Here is an 18,971-nt window from a genome sequence, read left to right on the forward strand (position 1 = left end):
ATCGGGGTTTCAATGGAGGGAGCCTTATTTTAGCCACACTTCCAAATAGTCTGCATACAGTCACATGAAGAATTGGATAATCTTAGAAAAACGTTATCTAAGTTCTTCTATGGTGCAAGTGTAAAAACTCTAATGACTACTGTATTGTAAATACTTTTAAACATTTGCAGCAAAACAAATCCATTTCACAGTAACACAGGTCCTCTCTGGTGTGTGATTTATTTGTTTGGCAAATACAACATCAGGCATCTGCACATTTTCTGCTGAATTGTCTTTTTTTTTTCCTGACTTCCTCTCAGGATTAGTTTACTGCTAACTGTAAATCAGTCAAAATACTATGAAATTTCTATCACAGGACATTAGAACAGCAAACATTTGCACACAAGGCACACTTATATCATATAACCCATTTTAAAGTGATCACCAATGATACTTTCCCAGACATCTGGTATTTCAGATACTCCTTACTGGGTTAGGAAACTAACTGCACCCAACAGTTCACACATAAGAGCCAGACAAAAATGTAAGGTTTCTGGCCTGAGCTCTACATAACTCCTCCGGTGACCTTTGTAAATGTTAACAAGTGTAAAAACATTGTTAAACATGCATGAAACAAGCAGGTTTGTAATGAACCAATCTTGGTGTACAGCTGACCTTCACATGAAGGGAACAACCAGCAAAGACATGTTGAGGGGTGGTAGGGAGGAATTGGGGAGGGGCTTCAGGTATTATGGAATGACAAATATCCATGCCACTGATGCTACACCATCAGCTCACTCACAAACCTGACAGCAAAGGTGACCTTCAGCTAGCTGTCCCACAAGCCTAGAAGCCCTCAGAAGAAATAGAATTCTATCTAAATAGTAAAATATCATGTCTACAGTTGTGACATAAGCCATTCGAGATCATGATGGTAATATAGTGAGCCCAGCCAAAACTGTTGACAATGTTACATGTATTGCACATAATTGGTCACTGAAAGACAAGACAAGAAAAACATATGCAGTTTCTCTGGTAATACACACAAAAATAAGTATCATGTACTCTCTTTAAAAGGTAATACCATTTCTTAGCTCAAATTAATAATTGGTTCTTGAGGAATCAAAGGCATCCAACTGAGAAGCAAAAAAAAAATCAAAGAGGGTAATTATGATATAAAAACCCTTTCACAAATAGTTATAGCAGTTCTATTGCTGTTATAGTCATTAAAAAAGGCTTTGATGAAAATGTTGGTGCTTTTCTTATCAGAGTGGTGATTACATTTGTCTGACAGGAACAATGAAGGGGGGAACATGAATGATCTTGACATAAGTGGGCGCTTTTGACACTGTAACTCATTAAATTTGCCATGTATCCCATTTACACTCAACTGTGAAAGCATTTCTCACATATTGAGTGTCACGGTGTTACAGTGCAACTGCACAACCCTGACTGACACAAAGTCAGGCTTCATGAAACTCAAGCTGGCTTTAGGTACAAGACAGTAAAATACAGCATGCATTCAGAGCATACATTCTTTCACAGGAGGATGCCAACCTTTTCAGTTTTGTAATTCTACATTACAGGAGAGGCAGGAAAAAAAAGGGTTAGGATAATTCCAAAGTGAAAACAAGATATATATGTATTTGAAGGTCATGGGTTGTCTCACATTACAATCTGTCTCATTTTGTGTCCTGCTCCATTTTTTTTTTCCTGTATGGAGACTGCAATCTGATATTCTGTGTTAAAATTGGACCATCAGTCAGGAGGCTCACAGTTCATGGGAGATGCACAAAAATGTAAGGTTTCTGGACTAAGATTTGACAAAACTCCTCCAGTTAAAGGCACTGATAGCGTCAAAGCACCACGAAACTCGTCCAAGTATTTTTCTCCAAAGAGGGAGGGGTGTTTGATGGTGAAAAATAGATTGCAAGACAGCAAGAGAGAAAAGCACCTTGGTTTCTTCTGGAAAGCAGGAATCATAATACCATTAAACCTTTTTTAAATTATGTTTAGCAGCTTAACTAATTCAGTGGACAGTCCACATATGATGTGTTGAACCGAACACTCAGAACCTGTTAGGCATTAAAGTTACAACAATGCTTTTTGTGGAATGGTTAACACAAAATTTGGCTTAGCTCACTTAATCAGACAAGGGATCTAAGTTGCCCTCAGTGAGGAAATCACAGTCACTCTAATTACTTGGTTGCTGTCTGGTGCTGTGAATTATTTGGATTATATATTTAAATTTCAACTGTATTGCAGTAATATGTAGAGTAGGACAGAGGAATGGGACTGGTATTAAAAAAAAACAAAGCTAGGAAGGCAATTTATCTTGAACTAAAGAAAGGATGATATAAAGTGTTTTAATGAGCTCTCATAAGACTGTTTTATGAATAATACACAGTTTTGAATATTAACCTTACTCTGCATAAGACAATGTCAAGATTTTGATGTTTACCTACACATACAGATGGGATATACCATTTATATTCCTATTTAAAGGTTATTTCGCACAGTCAGATTTGTGCCTTTTACCCACATTACATCGCCCTACAGTGCTCTGCATCCACATCTAAAGCCGTCATTACATCCCATATTCTTCAAAATACAGAACATTACTAAGGTCTCTGCAATACCCCAAAGTCATTTATCTTTCCCTTAGACATCATGTTCTGCTGACACCTAAAGGAGCAGTGTGATAATAATCATTTTTATTTGTCAGTATATATCTCACGAAACACACTGAAATTGGTCCTCTGCTTTTAACCAATCACTTGTAACTAGTGATTGGAGCAGTGGGCTGCCATTTTTGTGGCACCTGGAGCACAGTTGGGGGGGATTAAGGGTCTTCCTCAGGGGCCCGGAGAGGTTCACCTCTGTTGCTATTCCAGGGACTTGGACCTGCGTCCTGCATGCCCAAGCCCACCTCTTTAACCACTGGGCTTAGTTCAGTTATTTTAGAGTAGAAGAGTAGAGTAGAACCATATTTAGGTTGGGTTTATTAGAAAATCATACATAGCAGTCTTGAGAATGTCTTTAAGAGCAAGGTATTCAGTTCCTCAATTTCAAACTTTGAATAAAAACATACCTAGAGAATGTCAAAAATTGCTTTTTTTTTTGTACCGTATCTCCTTTTGAGAAGAAATCATGTATGGCCACACCAGTTGGCATTCCCACACCACATCTTAAAGGGGACCTATTATGAAAAACACGTTTTTTCTTGCTTTAACATATATAAAGTGGTCTCCCCTCAGCCTGCCAACTCAGAAAAGGAGGAAAGCAACCAAATTCTGCAGTGTCTGTACATCCGCCCGGATGAGCCATCCAGTGTGATGTGGATCTACGAGCCGTTCAGATTCTGCTCCCGTCGTTACGTAACCAAAATGCAATTTACATCGGTTGGCCTCCGCTGCGTGAAACCACGCCCACAACTAACTCCGCCGGCCGGAGCTTACGCCATTTTTTCCTAGCGGTGTATCGCGTCATTCAGGCAGCCAATCAGCACAGTGCCTCATTATCATAGCCCCGCCCACTCAGAATCCTGCATAGATAATGAGGTTAGAGACTGGAAAGATAAAGACATGGTTTAGAGGCTGAATTTCTAATGTATTTATCAAAAACAATCAAAAGCTTGTTTTTAAGACATTCAATGCCTTAAAATAGGTATTAGATGCCATAATAGGTCCCCTTTAAGTTATGTTGTGTACTGCCACCTGATTGCTGTGCACCTCTATCAAGAAGTCTAATGACAGTATACATCCATTTCTGTCCACAGGCTACTAAAGATGTGTAATAATAACAGAAGCTAACACTACAAACATGGATGCTACTACAAAAATGCAGCAAATCCTTAAACATACATACACAAATGCCATTATTTTAATGTCAGCATACAGGATAGGTGTAACCACTAAAATATGATTGTTATTTTACTGAAGTATGTAATGAAATCTGAATTAGAGCATAAACATAATCTCTGCCTTATTTCTGTATAAAAGCCACAAAAAAACTGCTTTTGGTGGACATTATTATGTCATATGAAGCTGAGATTTAACCTTAGGAATTTATACCTGTGAATTAATGATAAGTAGTTTATAATAATTAACGTATAAGTGTATTACATTGGTAAATCCTTCAATAAAAAGTATATAAATTGGCAAGTCCAGCTAGTGAATATTCCATGCAGTTTATACATAATATAACACTTGGGTTTTCACTGATCAGTAAGCATTAATTAGGCTACGTAGAGAAATTGGGGGTGATGAACTCACTTTAACCCCCTTTTGCTTCTTATATAGGTCCAAGAATAAGATGAAGTTATTGAAATAAAACATGCAAAGCTGTGAAAATGAGCATTGACACTGGTTAGTCGGCCTGAAGTAGCGTGAGCAAATTCAAATGAACGCATCCTGAAGTCCAATTAGACAGTAATGTTACCGTGCACTGAAAGAGACGTCCTTGCAGGTTTTCAGAGATACTGCATAAGGAAGACAGATGTAGTGTGGGTATGAATGGGCAAACAACCCAAGCATTGCCAATTACTGCCACCAACCTGGACGTTTTTTTATGATTCATTTACAGTATGAGTCAAACAAAGAATTTAAATAAATACATAACACTCAATGGTGTCTCAGGTAAAGGAATTACGTTTTTTAACATATTATTTACGATGAACTCAAAATTTGAGACGTACAAGAGAGCTACAAGTGATTCCATGCATACCGGACAGAGAAAGAAAAAAAGTAGAATGGAAAAATGTATTAATTCATTTTCTATGCTCACTTAATCCTAAACAAGGCCATGGAGAAAAAAAAATACACCATAAATCACATCAATCTAAAAGAGAAACTTTAAACAAGTAATATATTGAAGACATTTAGTTGAGACTTGTGCTGTTAAGTAAGCTGACAATGGAGAGGGAGTAAGAGAGAGACAGAGAGAGGATTGAAGAAAAAAATAACAGCCATTCCCTTTAAGGTGAGCCTTGAAATTACCCTGGCATCCGAAGACAAATCAGGTATGCCCAAAGGGTTTAGAATAAAATCCCAAATCATGAAATATTTTCTAGCCCTCCTCACACCATTGCCAACTCATTCTCCACTCCCTTTCTTCTGAAAAGCATTCTTTAGTCTGAGGATGATGGGGCAGGTTTGGGAGTATAAAAGGCTGAATTCCTGCATGTATTTGACTGCATCCTGGTCACGCTAAAATCCAACTGCCTTCTGAAAGAATGAGTGTATGCTTGTGGAATTTAGCAGTGAGGCTACTGAATTTACACGTTCCAGTTTTAAATGGAAATAATATAAAAAAAATCCGATCATGAAATGTGAAGGTATAAAATGCGGTCACGAGGAAAGGGATATGAATACCAGAACCGTGCAGTAGTTGTGAATGTGCCTGTCTTTGCCCATGTCTGCACATGTGCAACGTACAGAAGATTGTTTCTAAATCAGTAACTCAAGATTTTAAGACGTGACCTTTTCCATACCCACATTAAGGCATGTGCTTTGTTTCTACGCCGATGGTTTGAAACAGTATCACCTCATTGAGGGTGGTGGTGGTGGTGAAACTGCATATGTGGAATGAGAAAAAAAGAAAAGAGAAGAAAAGCCTGGAGGATGGTGAGGGAAAAATTTACAGCAATAGTCTGCAAAAGTCTATTCAAATCATCTCAATCCAAAAATGAAAAAAAAAAATCATAAATAAGACAAACTTTTGGACTTCATGGTAATTTTTCATTGAAAAATATTATGATAGACAAAATAAAAAAAATTTAAAAGTAACCGCACATATTCATATTTTTTCCAAATTTGAATTCATTATGAATTTCTATTTGACCACTAAGATTCATCTGGCTTGAAATAAGACAAAGACAAGTAACTGTAACGACTGATGGTTTGATTTAAATCACACGAATTCTAACTATTTCTGGGTTTTACATTTATACAAAAAAAATGTCATGGCCAAAAAAAAATCAATTTTCTTGTATCTTTTCTTTCCAATGCAGTAAACAATTTTTCTATCGTTAAGAAAAAAAAGGCATTTTTCTTGGAACTTTGTATTTTGGATCAAAACCAACCTCTCCAACTCTGCCTCCCTTATGATTACAATCCTTTCCAGAGATTCTGAGGGATATTCATGTCTGGACTGTATTGTACCACTTCAAAATGTTGATATTGTTTTTGTTAAGCTTGGTATGTGTCTGGTCATTGAGTCTATTCACATCATTTCGTCGAGGGGAATCTCAAGTCCTGTCCAAAGCCATTGTTTTTTTCTGAAAACTGTCTGATGATTTGTTCTCAAACTTTAACAAATTCCTCATTTCCCATGATCTAATTCAATTCCACAAAGTTGCCTAGCCCACTGCATGAAAACTTAGGCTCAAAGTATCATGTACTTCTTGAAACTGGGTTAAACTCTTCTCACTCTTTATTTCACTAAATGAGTCTCTGCAGAAATATATTTTGGTAATATGTAACATCAACAAACAGGGTTGATGACCAAAAACTCTCTTCTTAATCCTGGAGGGCTCTTTTGTCTCAGCTGTGAAGAAGTGTTGACTGTGCCAAGTGCCAGTGCTGTGGTGTCTCTGGATGGTGCCATTGTTGCTGAGAATCATCGAATGGTCTTGGCAGTGATCCTTGGGACAGTTCTCAGAAAAGTAGATTACAATAACATTCTTAGAGAAAACATTAAACAGTGTTCAGAAAAATGTGGCCAAAAGCAGCAGTGGATTTTCAATTCTTCTTCTTTTTTTTATTGAGTCCACTCCTTTATTTGTTGTTATAGTGCCAATTCACAATAAACTCAACTTAACACACTTTACACAGAAGCAAACAATGTTTGCAAGAACGAATTCAGTCCAATTTTCCATCAAGACAGGGCCCAGAAGCATGCAGCTGGTGGTCAAAACTTTGCGAACAGAAAGAAACATCAATATTTTTTGGAGTGGACCGGCCGGAATCTAGGACTGTGTCCCATTAGGAATCTGTTGGGATAACTAAAGCCTGAAATGATGGGAAGGAAGACCCAGAGATCATTGCCAAAGAAATATGGTCTAAAACCCAGTGGAGACATTTAACAATCTGGTTTTTGAAAAAGGAAAGCGAAAGACAACTATTTTCGTTTTAACATATTTAACAAAGTACATTATAGAGATAGCTGCATATCTATGAATGCTTGACTTTGTTCTGTGGCTTCCTAGGCTATGGCTGGACATTTTCTATAACTAGGAAAGGCAGCCCATCTAAAATAAATAAATAAAAAAAATAAAATAAAAAAAAAAGAAACATGAGAGTATGAGTGTAATCAGACTGTAATGGAACAGTCAGCCACACTCAAAGGGTGTAATCAAAAGCAAATGTACAATGCCACAGATCGGCCATCTGTATAAGCACCTTATGAAAGACACATAATTTCATACTGAACAGATTAAAAAGGGGTAACACTTAACAATACAGACAAACGATTATTGGATCTAATGACGGACGCATCCAGTTCGAATCAAAAATTAATAATAACCTAATGATGAACTCAAATCTATCAAATAGCTACTGATTACTAAGTGGTTACTTAATGTTTGGTTGAAAAAACTAAAAGGATTGAGGAACAATTGATTAATCACTGTTGAGGTCTTCATGAGTGGTTCTACATTATTTATTGAAAAAGATGGAAAAATAGCAGAAGTCAGTCACAACACTTTCATGACTATTTACTTAATCCTTATAGTATTTGAGCACCCGGGTGAACATGGCTACTACTAGAGCACTGCTTCATCATTAGCAACTGATTAGTTGACCTTTTGGTGTTTCCTCGGGTTATGTGGAGCACGTTACTGAAATATTCATGCGCTCTGAATCAATATTTCATTATAACCACTTCATTTATTACCCTATCATTTTCATTATCACCTGTCATTTAGTGAGGCAATAGTTAACTGGCAGTTATTGTCCAGCTCATTGAACATTAGTTTGCATGTAACTGATAATTTGGGGACTGTAAAGGTCAGTGTCTAGAGGTGTACGCCGGCGTTCCCATAACATGCAAAACAAAGATAATTTAAATGGATACGCAAACATTTTTGGAACTGGATGATTTTGTCATCAATCCCTTAAAGGAGCATGAGGCAGGATTGAGGAAGGATTTATGAAAAAAAGTCGTATACGTTTTAAGTTTTCTAGTAATAATGTCAGATGAATCGTTCCAAACCAAAAAGAATGAACCCTCTAGTGTATCTCTCTGTTGCCTTGAACAGGCTGTGTGCTGCAAAATGTGCTGCAATTGTGGGGCCGAATTTCCCGCGCTGTCCTGCGGATGTGACGTCAAATGGTGCTGCATGCACGTTCTCCCCGTTCTCCCGTGCCGGCTTTGCTGTTGGCTGCAGTACCCCCGGCGGCCGTCGTGGCGAAGGGTGGCGCTAGAGAGTCTCATTTCTTAAAAGGAGCCTCATGCTCCTTTAATAAGCAAGAAGGAGCTCAGTGCAGAGGAGAGCAATGCCCAGTATTGACACTTAGGTAGGGGCACTGGGTGATGAAATGGGAAAAATTGAGGGGATAAAAATATGTATAGATAAAAGAAAATAAGTTAAGGAGGTAAATATGTTCTCTTCACTGAGCATCCAATAATCTAGTCAAACCAAGTCCCCACTCTTGCTTGCAGTAAAGTGCTCCACCTCAACAAACTTCCAAACAACTCCATAATGTTGTCCTGTACATACTGTCCTTTGTACATTTATCTTATGTAACCATAACTGTAACTGTAATGAAAACACACCAAGCATGCGAATAGGATGAACTTCCTGGTAGCTCCATGAATATTTTCCATTTTCAGCAACAACACTCTAAACTTCTGAGTTTCAAGCTACATGTTTATAGTGGCATGTTTTAATAAAAATTTAATTATGCAGTAAGCAAGTATGCCTCATTTGTTTTGTGAATAGTTTTAATTAGTGAACATTTTAAATAGTATATTTGCCTAATCTTACCCAAAATAACTATTGGGAATAAAGTCACGTTGTGCTCATAGATTTTCTTTTTCTTTAAAAAAAAAAAGGCCATTTGTCAATGATCTTTATACATGAGTACAAAAAGTACACAAATAACAACCTGCTAACCCCCAGTATGATGAATAGTAAATCTTTAAAACATGTTGATTCTGCCCGTTCAGTGTGTTGTGACTATCCAGTCAGTACCTTACATGAACTATATTAACCAATTATAAATGAATCATAAAAGTTGCTGTGCAACATGCAGATAATCACTACAATTTATCATGACTGTGATAAATTTGAAAAGTAAGGTGACAGAAAACTGGTGTGACAACAAAATCAATGAACTATTTACTGCTCGAGCCAAGAAAGATAATTCCCTGGAGAATAAAGGCGCTGTACAGGTTCACATGGGGCAATGACTATGGGGAAGTTCTTCTTTTGGGAGGAGATGCTGAAGAACTGTGGGAGTTTTGCAGGTTTCTATTGCAGTCGCATGGCACGCCAGTGGGAAAAGGGACGGACATATTTTGGCAAGTGCTGTTTCATATCAGTCGGGACCTGTCGTTGGAGTTTCCTGATCCCCATGACTCATCGTTTGGCAGATCAATGAGCTGTTTGGATATAGAGTTAGGTCTGAAGAGACAGGTGACAGGAGCAGGTCTGCCTGAATTGTCACAATTTCTCCCGCCTGCTATGCTGCAAAAGTATTAGATAAAAGGATTTTGTGTCTGAGAGCAGTCATCATTAGGTTAATGCATAAGGGCAAGCACAATTAAAAGGGAACTAGTGTTTCAAAGCCTGGGGCAAAAGATCAACTAACTTATCTGTAAAAGCGATGAGAACAGTTTAACTCTACGCTGCACCAAAGCAATGTAATGTACTTATTGCCATTTTAATATTTATCCACTGGGCATCACTGTATGTATTGCAAACTCTTGTCAGCTACCCGTGGAAAGTACATTAACCTTAACCGACACATTCAGTATAAACTCATGCATCTCAACAACTTATTCTTGTTTTAGCAGAGATTTTAAAATAAAGCTTTGACCCAGTCTACAAGAGGTGCACACACACTGATTGCAACAACTGAAAGTTTGTTTAGTCAGAAACCTTCCTATAAAAGCATGAAGAAATTGAACCGGGCTAAATATATGCCTCTATATCTCAGGTTTCATGACCTCAGCCCCCACAAAACGTGTATTTATAAAGAAGATGTTGTTAACTTCACTCTATATACCATGAGTCCAATAAAAGAAGAAAATAAACATGCTCGTTTTCCAAATATCTGAGTAATGCTTTAAGCATTTTTAAACAATAGTAGAGGAGCACGCCCCTCCACGACAAGCTATAACAAGCTGCTTGTGTTGCTAACTGTCACCCTATTGGCCATGACCTTATATAACACTCATGACTCAATCACAGCGAGAAACCCTGGCGTTGGGCTGTCACACCCTGCACCTTTCAGGCACTGTCTAGATGCATGCGTGTGTGAATAAACTTTGACTTCTGTCTGCTGAATGACAGATGTTATTGAAAAATGTGCGACAGTTTGAGTAATATCAGCGGTTTTGAGAGCATGTCCCAACAGCTACCTAGCTGATGAAAAGTTGTTATAAGAGATCTGAGGGTCAAAAGACATTCAAGGCTGCTCCTGTGTTGCTGGGAAGAAAAAAAAAACATTTCAGGCTTCAAACTGGGCCTCAGTTGTCCTCATAAGGCAGCAGCACAAAGGGTTTTGAAAAGCTGCCTTGACAAGGTACCACTTGAGGTCACTCACCATGAATGCTCATTATTATGGTAATAATAGGCTCTCATGCTGCCCACATTAATCAATGCAGACTCTACAGTGCAAATAACATAAAACTGCAAAAGTCAGACAAAAAGAAAAAAAAACGACCTAATTTTTCTAAGAGAAATATATACATTTATACACTTTTAAATATCGTACGCACATTTAAGACTTATTTTTCTAAACATGCTTACAAAAGATGATGTAAAGGATGTTATAAAATAAATCAATTAAATTACAGTGTAAGCCACACAAGCCTTTAACTTTAAGTAGTTCATTTTTAGAATAAGGTTTTTTTTTATTTTTTTTAAAAAGCAGCCAATATCACCATGAAAAAGAGAAATGTTTGTGTGGCATAACCACAAATAGGCTACAAGATTTCATCACAGGAGCAGAATCACTGTCTTCATGAAACTGGAACCCAGTAGAGGAGCAAGTTTGATAACTTTGTAGACCAACAACAGTCATAGCAGACACAGCATAACAGTCTGAATATTCATGCAATTTGCATCTAATTAGGGTGAGATGGGAAAAAAAGGAATAAATCATATAATCTAATGACATACTGCGTTTATGACGTGTGGTTGCCAAGTGAACAGGGAGCCCTGGGCAGTGAGACTTGTTGCTATTTTGTTGCCACAGCTGCAGCAAAGAGAGACGGTGCTCCAGTGCTGATCAGCTCCATCATCTTCTTCGAGTGGAAAAAATCTGTCCCTTTCCTGTGACAAGCTGCCAACTCAGCCTAGCCTCTTTCTTCACCCCGAGACTCTGGACTCTACGAACTCTTTAAAGCTCAAACCCTTCCATACTACTGTAGGCATTTCTTCTTCTTTTCCCCCCAGTCTTTGCTAAATAGCAGGCACAAACCGCCTGCAAAAACACAAAAGCCACGTAATAATGCCGCGTCTGTGCAGTAGCTGATAGGGCCATAGATTGACTGAGTCCCCAGGAGGGATTCAGCAAGTGTGCGTGTGTGTTAAAGCTGAGTGAAGCTCCTCTGATGTGGGACCTGACTGGGCTGCTGGTCAAATCAGAGAGCAAAGTAGCAGTCAGCCTCACTGGTCACAAAAGCAACATCCCTTTCTAAACATGATTTTTTTCTTTTTCTTTTCTTTTTTTTTTAACTCGAGACTTTGCAACCGTATATTCAGCCCCACGTCCACAATTTCCATGAACCCGTCTGTGTATGTCTGCATAGATATATGTCAGTGTCTTCTCTGTGTGTGTGTGTGTGTGTGTGTGTGTGTGTGTGTGTGTGTGTGTGTGTGTGTGTGTGTGTGTGTGTGTGTGTGTGTGTGTGTGTGTGTGTGTGTGTGTGTGTGCATGCACTGGATGCTGGCCCACACCATATATACATTTCCCAGAGCAAACTCGTAAAAGCGAAATCTGACAAATGATCTGGAATTAATAGTCACATGGAAACAGACGGAATATTGTAGAAGGAACCACACCCCAAAACAGCTGGACTGATGGCTGGAACTCAAAAATCCACTAGAAACTTTTATTGTCCAAGTTAGCAATCTTTATAGGAAGAGAAAGAGAAGGAAATCAAAATAGTCACAGGAGATATACATGAGAGGATCATAACTTACCCTGCTCACTTAATAGACCATTTTATTTTAGAAAAAACAAAGACATTTAGACTTGTCCAGCACATGTGTGTTTTAGTTCCTTCTGTGAATCAGCATATAACTATTTTTAAAGGGGCGCAACTGTGTATGTGCCCGAACTGTCTATCACAGGCTATTTGATTGCACTTTATACGTAAAGGTGTAGACAAATCTTTATTTTGTGAGCAGTTGTGTGTCCCGGAACAAAATCAATGCAAAGTGCAGCATTTGATAACCAGCAGGAGTTTTGAGTCCTTTTGGTCCTTTTTCACAGCTTGCTCTTCAGCACGAAAAAAAGTTGGTAAATAGATAAGAGGTTCAAGTTCTTTTTCTTTTTCTTTTGGTGGAATAATAACATCTCCAAAATAATAACATCTCCAAAACTCCTCTCGAGGTTTAAAGTTGAGTCTTAATACTCAATAATAATAAAAGTATAATGATAAAGTGGAAAGAAATAATATAATAAAATAATAATAATAAAGTGGAAAGTAATTTGGGGGTGATACAACAAAATGAAGGAACATGGCTCTAAGACTGTCTTTGGCCTTTTTGAGCATGAAACAGTATTAATATTTGCACTGCTGGCAGGAGATCCAGTTCTGAACAAATCCACTTTGATCTATTGGAGTTCCTGTGTAGTGTGTCCAGCTGCAGCCATAGGTGAACGTTAAAAGTTAAAACTGCTTCATTCCAAGTCAGGGGTGTTACTTTGTCTGATGCTTAGCATTTTAAACATACTGCAGCTCGTGTGCAAGTGTGAACATATGATAAAGTGTTTTCCTGCACTTCTGGAAAAACTGCATTATGTCAGTTTATTAGTAAGATCTTTCACTCTTATCTGGCAGAACCATGAAGCTCAGTCAAGCTCTGCCACTTGGTCTGGATTCAAGGTAAGCTTTTCAACCCTGTAAATGTCAACAGAACACCCGCTCAACTCTGCATAGTTTCCATGACAACAAGGTACTTGACAGCCACCATGCACAATGGGATGTTGAGGTCTAACAAAAATGATCCTGAGCTGCAGCAGCAGCAGCCGCGTTGACAGGCTGGCTGAGTGACACATGAATGGTACAAGATACGGATGAGCAAGGGAAATGTGCACGCTTAAAGAAGAAAAACGAGATAGGAAGGCAAGCGGACGCATTTAGATTCAGAGAAAGAAGTCGTGATGATATCAGATCAAAAGGAGAGCAAAGCATAAATGCACTGAGAGAGAAACAAAGGCAAATGAGAGCATGGCTAGAAAAGTTTCTTTGATGTCTTAGATGGAAGCATGTTCAATCAAATAGGTGCAGAAAGGGTAAAAGCTGGAGAAAAAAGATATGGAGATAAAAAAAAAATGAGAGCTGGCTGGTGTACTATCTGTGGGCATAATTTCCAGGGCAACAAAAGGGCAGGCGGGCAAAGGGGAACTAAATCCTAGACCATTTGTCTCGTGAAATGGCCTCTAGGGACATTTCGAAATAGCTCTTTTCTTCTTGGTCCTTTTCAGTCCTAAACCCTATCTACATGACAAACAGTGTCACTTTGAAGTTGCTTGTGTCATCTATGCCTATCTGTCACTCATCCCTGACCTTTTGCTCCTGTCTCTCATCTTTCTTTCTTTTTTTTCTTTCTGTAGTAATTCACTTTTTTTGTCAATGTCTCCCTTTCACCCTTCATGGCTTTTCATTTATCTTTGATATCTATTCCCAAAACAAGTCTTTGGATCAAAAGAAAATGGAAGGGACATTTCAGCAGATCTTTTTTTTTTCCATGTATTATATTGTTTGATGAGGCCTTAGAAAAGAAAAAAAAGGAAATCTGTAACTCTGGAGGATGAATTACTCAAGATACTCACTTTTGTTACACATTATAAAGATATAACTGAATTATTAGTGATAACACTTTGTATTCTTGTTGGTTTTTATGTGTGTACATATAGTGCATTGCCCACGTTGGGATTCAGTGGCATCTCAGACATTGTGTATGACACACTGAAGAACAAAACAAGGATTCAGTGGCAGCCTCGGGGCCATCGCTGCATTTGAAGGCTGAAACAGAGGCACTTATGTCTGTGTGAAAAGGCATTTAGTGATGAGAGATGTCCTTGTGCTCCGTAAAGCCCTTCCTACCTGGATGAAACGCTCCAACCTCCCTTTGACCTCAGCCATGGTGGGGTCCACGCCGCGAACCTTGACCTCCGGGTTTTGCCTCTGAGCATGCAGACCATTTCCAACGACTCTGCCTGTATAACTGAGAGAAGACGAAAGGAATTAGTGCAGTGACACAACAGCCATGTGCTGACATGATTCAACGTCAACTTAAGTATTTGGTAATGTGGAATTTTTCTTTCATGTTGATGTGTTCTTGATGCGTATAAGTCCCTCCCTTCATGAGGGATTTGACGGCATTAGGACATTAACTCATTGCATATCCATATTCCAGTAGAAAAACACCATTGATAAGTGACATTTAGAGGTTAAAGTGAGTATGTTTATGTAAAAGTGCTCCTAGCGATGGCTGTCCATTTGTAGTTGTGCTTCGTCACAGCATGCGTCGGCAGCATGTATTAATTTTAGTATAAGTGGTGGAAATATCAAAAGTGCTGAACCTGAGAATCCGTGACCTGCAATCTAAGCGATGTGTTGATGAATTCTCTGCTCGTTATCTTGCTGACACAGCACTTTAAAGATCAGAACTATCAAAATTTTCCTGCATGCATAACATACCGATACGTGCGTGTGTGTGTTTTCTCATTTCCCCTTTCCTCTTGAATTGCTTTATTTACTTCAGCAAATACACATCCAAATCCTTCCCGCAGGCACAGACACAGAGTCAACCAACTGACTGCTTTGACAAGGGCTGAATTTCCTGTTTGCTGCCAACTGTGAATCTTGTCAGAAGTGAAACAATCGATAGCTTTTGGACTTTCAATTGCACACCCCCTCTGACATAAATGATTAATTGAAGAATCAAAGCATTCCTTAAGTGGTGATAGAGCAAGAGCGGTTGTGTGTTTGAGAGCGTGCGCGTGCCTGTCTCCATGCTTGGCTTACGATAACAGCGTTGGCACGGAAGCGAGCTCATTAGATCGGTTGCTAATGAAAGGGAAGTGCCATGGTGAGTCTGGCACTGTGTTGGGCTTGGTACATTTCAGGCAAATGTTTGATAGCGCATAAGGAATGCCACAACTGACACAGCAGGACACCCAGATCCATAATACATGGTAGAATGCTCATGAAATGAATGCAGTAGGAAGGTATTGTATGTTCATATGATTTGCAAACATAAAGCACATGCACACAAAAACACTGCAGGACCCAAGTGAAAACTCCTCACCATAATGAAAATTAACTTTTACAATCAACAGTCTGTGCTCTCGTCTGGTGGTCTCCGCTCTTCAACCTCAATTAAGATTTCTAATGACTACCTACACATGTATTACTTGTGACTCACAGCTCCCTGACTCCTTCCCATGCAAGTGAAACATTCCCCAGTGAATGCACAATTGATGCACTCTCCTAAAGGCAGCTGTGTCTGTACTTTCCCTCTGCCTGGAGCGCAGACTAGTCGTGACCTCCACTCCCTATTGCCGAGCCCAAACTGAACTATCCTAATCTTTAGAAGGCCCTCAGGAATGCTCGTGGGGTTCGATGAAGAAAACAGAAATGTAATATTCATTTTCAAGGTGCACAGGGAGATAACATAACAAAGAAAATGTGCAGATCTTGAATAAACTTGCATATACTTGACCCTAAATGTTTTGTGTACATTAAAAAATAGATTTATATTGTGGAGATGATCAATGGGACTCTGTCTTAAGTCTGATAGACACATCATCTTCATCTGCTCAACAAGGTTTAATTCAACTGAAAGTGCTGCACAGAGCTCACTTTACTAATGCTAGATCTATCTGAATGTTAACCCACTATGCCCCGATTAAGAGGCCAGCCAGCAGACCTAATGCACATGTTCTGGTGGTCTCCGAACCTCTCCACCTATTGGAAAAGTATTTTCAATGCTTTTAGTGAGATATGTGGAGCCCGTTGGACCCTGATGCCTCTTTGGTCTAACACCAGAGAAATCTCGAGCTGCCTTACCTGCTAAAGCCTATGTCGTGATAGCCTTTACCACACTCCTCGTGAGGCATTTTATTCTTTTCACACGGAAACAAATAGCACCCCCATCCTTTGTTCCCTGGGTCAATGATGTTGTGTATTTCTTAAAGCAAGAAAAAAATAAATACATACTCAAAGGTTCCACTCCCTTTTAACCACTCCACTTTTTTTCTAGTTTAGTTTAGTTTAGTTTGTTCACTTTTCTTTTTATTTAAAGGGGACCTATTATGAAAAACTGGTTTTCTCTTGCTTTAACATATATAAAGTGGTCTCCCCTCAGTCTGCCAACTCAGAGAAGGAGGAAAGCAACCAAATTCTGCAGTGTCTGTACAGCCGCCCGGATGAGCCGTCCAGTGTGATGTGACTTCTACGAGCCGTTCAGATTCTGCTCCTGTCGTTACGTAACCAAAATGCAATTTGAATCGGTTGGCCTCTGATGTGTGAAACCACACCCACAACTAACTCTGGCCGGAACAACAACAACAGCTGCGCCGGCCGGAGCTTCCGCCATTTTTCCGTAGCGGTGTATCGCGTCATTCAGGCAGCCAATCAGCACAGAGCCTCATTATCATAGACTCCCCGACCACTCAGAATCCCGCATAGATAATGAGGTTAGAGAATGGGAAGATAAAGACATGGCTCAGAGGCTGAATTTCTAATTTATTTACCAAAAACAATCAAAGGCTTGTTTTTAAGACATTCCAGGCCTGTTTGAAATAGGTATTATGGCACTTTTCCACTAGTATCTGCTCAGCGCGGCTCGGCTCGTCTCGCCTCTACCCGCGTCCCCGTTTGTTTTTCCACAGCCAGGTGAGAAGTGAGCGGGTTGGGGTGAAACGGTTGTGACGTACTCGATTGCGCAACATTTGTTCATGTCGGCGCAGATCAGAAATCAGCTGGAGCCGCGAGCGGCTGAGAAAAAAACAGCCCGTCTACATCCCTTTTTTAATTCTCTCGTCAGCCACCAGGTTTATGAACATCTGCACTTCAGAGTTGGATCACCAAACAGACGTTTGCGCTTTATAATAAAATCACCGCGAGCCGGCAGTCGTTCTCGCGCTCGACTCCCGCTTTCTGATTCAAACGTCTGACGGCCCCGCCCCCCGACCAATCACTGGGGCGGAGGGTGGTGACGTCAGAAATAGTCCCGGCTCAGCCCGGTTAGAACCTCAGCAGAATGGTTACAGAAAAAGTATCTGCTTGGCGCGCCTTTACCCGCCTTGGCCCGCAGTGGAAAAGCGCAAGACGGGGGCGTGGTGGGTAGAAGCGAGCTGAGGTGGCACTAGTGGAAAAGGGCCATTAGTTGCCATAATAGGTCCCCTTTAAGTTTTCTTACTGCACAAATGTGTTTATAACATGTAAACCTATGGGGGTTGGGGGTGGGACTGGGAAGTCACTGTGTCAATAAATCTGCTACACAATGCATTTCTACATTTTGGGGTTGAGTATGTAAAGTGAAGTGACATGCATTTGTTTTGTATTTTTCATCTCTGTGGGATAATAATTGTAAAAATCTAATACAAGTTATCTACCTAGAAAAACAAAAAAAATGATGTATAAGTTTAAGTGAATAGTATTTAAAAACAAAATGTCAATTTGTACATGTTTTGAAAAAGGCCTTTGGAACAGAGTGAGTGTAGAGTAGACTGGCCTCTCGCTTAACTGATTGTACTTTGATTTTTATTTGTAATCAGTTCAGACTCTAATGTCTGACTGGGAGAAATAATGAGCACATGACACTCACCAGGGATGACGGTCCCATGGCTGGATGTTGTGTATATTTCTGTTTAACCAAAGGAAGGAGTCATTGTTTGCATCTTCACATGCAGTTTATTTCCTTCTCTCCACTGAACCCATGTGAACTCTGGATTGTTATGGTCAGTTCTGCTTCTCTTTAAAAAAATGATATTATACAACAACAAATGAATCTTACTGATGCTACTAAAAACCTGCGCCCACAAGTGGCCCGCAAATACTAAGAGTTAATATATACCTGTTTTGTTTTAGTTTTTTTTACAAATTGAGATCTTTGTCAAGATCCCTAATGAAATTAAAGGGGTGAACCAATTATCAGTAAAGGAGATGCTTCTATGTTGTAACTTCTGTGATGATCCAAGGCAGTTTTGTTGATGTTATGCCTCCTTTAAGAAATTCAAGTCAATAAGGAAATCGAGGCTGAATTGGGTTCTCAGGACCTGATGTTTTTCCCAAGGAAATTTAAGTTAGTTAGCCCCAGAAATTACAACCAAGAATCTTCTTGTGTGAGTACGACTAAAGGAGCCTCTGTGATATCCTACTGAAGTTAATTAGGTCAAAGCCTTGATGCAGTGTAACACAGTTATACGACTGAATAGAAAACTTAGATGCAAAAATAAGATACATGATACGTGACACAACATTTTTTAACATTGCATGGTCTTATTTTGCAATGTGTTATCAATACTATCAATCAATATGGGTTGTTCTGTGGTTCCTGCTGGTTATCAAATAAAATAGTCAAC

At 39.3% G+C, this 18,971-nt stretch overlaps 1 protein-coding gene across 2 annotated transcripts in view; it reads right to left on the reverse strand.

The window, feature by feature from the left end:
• The window catches only part of LOC133452684 (glypican-5-like), a 110,314-nt gene that overhangs the window by 25,331 nt on the left and 66,012 nt on the right, over positions 1–18,971 (reverse strand). For both annotated transcript variants that reach the window (XM_061732224.1, XM_061732223.1), the window contains one exon: positions 14,485–14,605. In XM_061732224.1, coding sequence (XP_061588208.1) covers positions 14,485–14,605 — 121 coding nt within the window. The remainder of the gene's footprint in view (positions 1–14,484; positions 14,606–18,971) is intronic.

Source organism: Cololabis saira, chromosome 10 (genome assembly GCF_033807715.1).
Source record: "Cololabis saira isolate AMF1-May2022 chromosome 10, fColSai1.1, whole genome shotgun sequence".
NCBI lineage: Eukaryota > Metazoa > Chordata > Actinopteri > Beloniformes > Belonidae > Cololabis > Cololabis saira.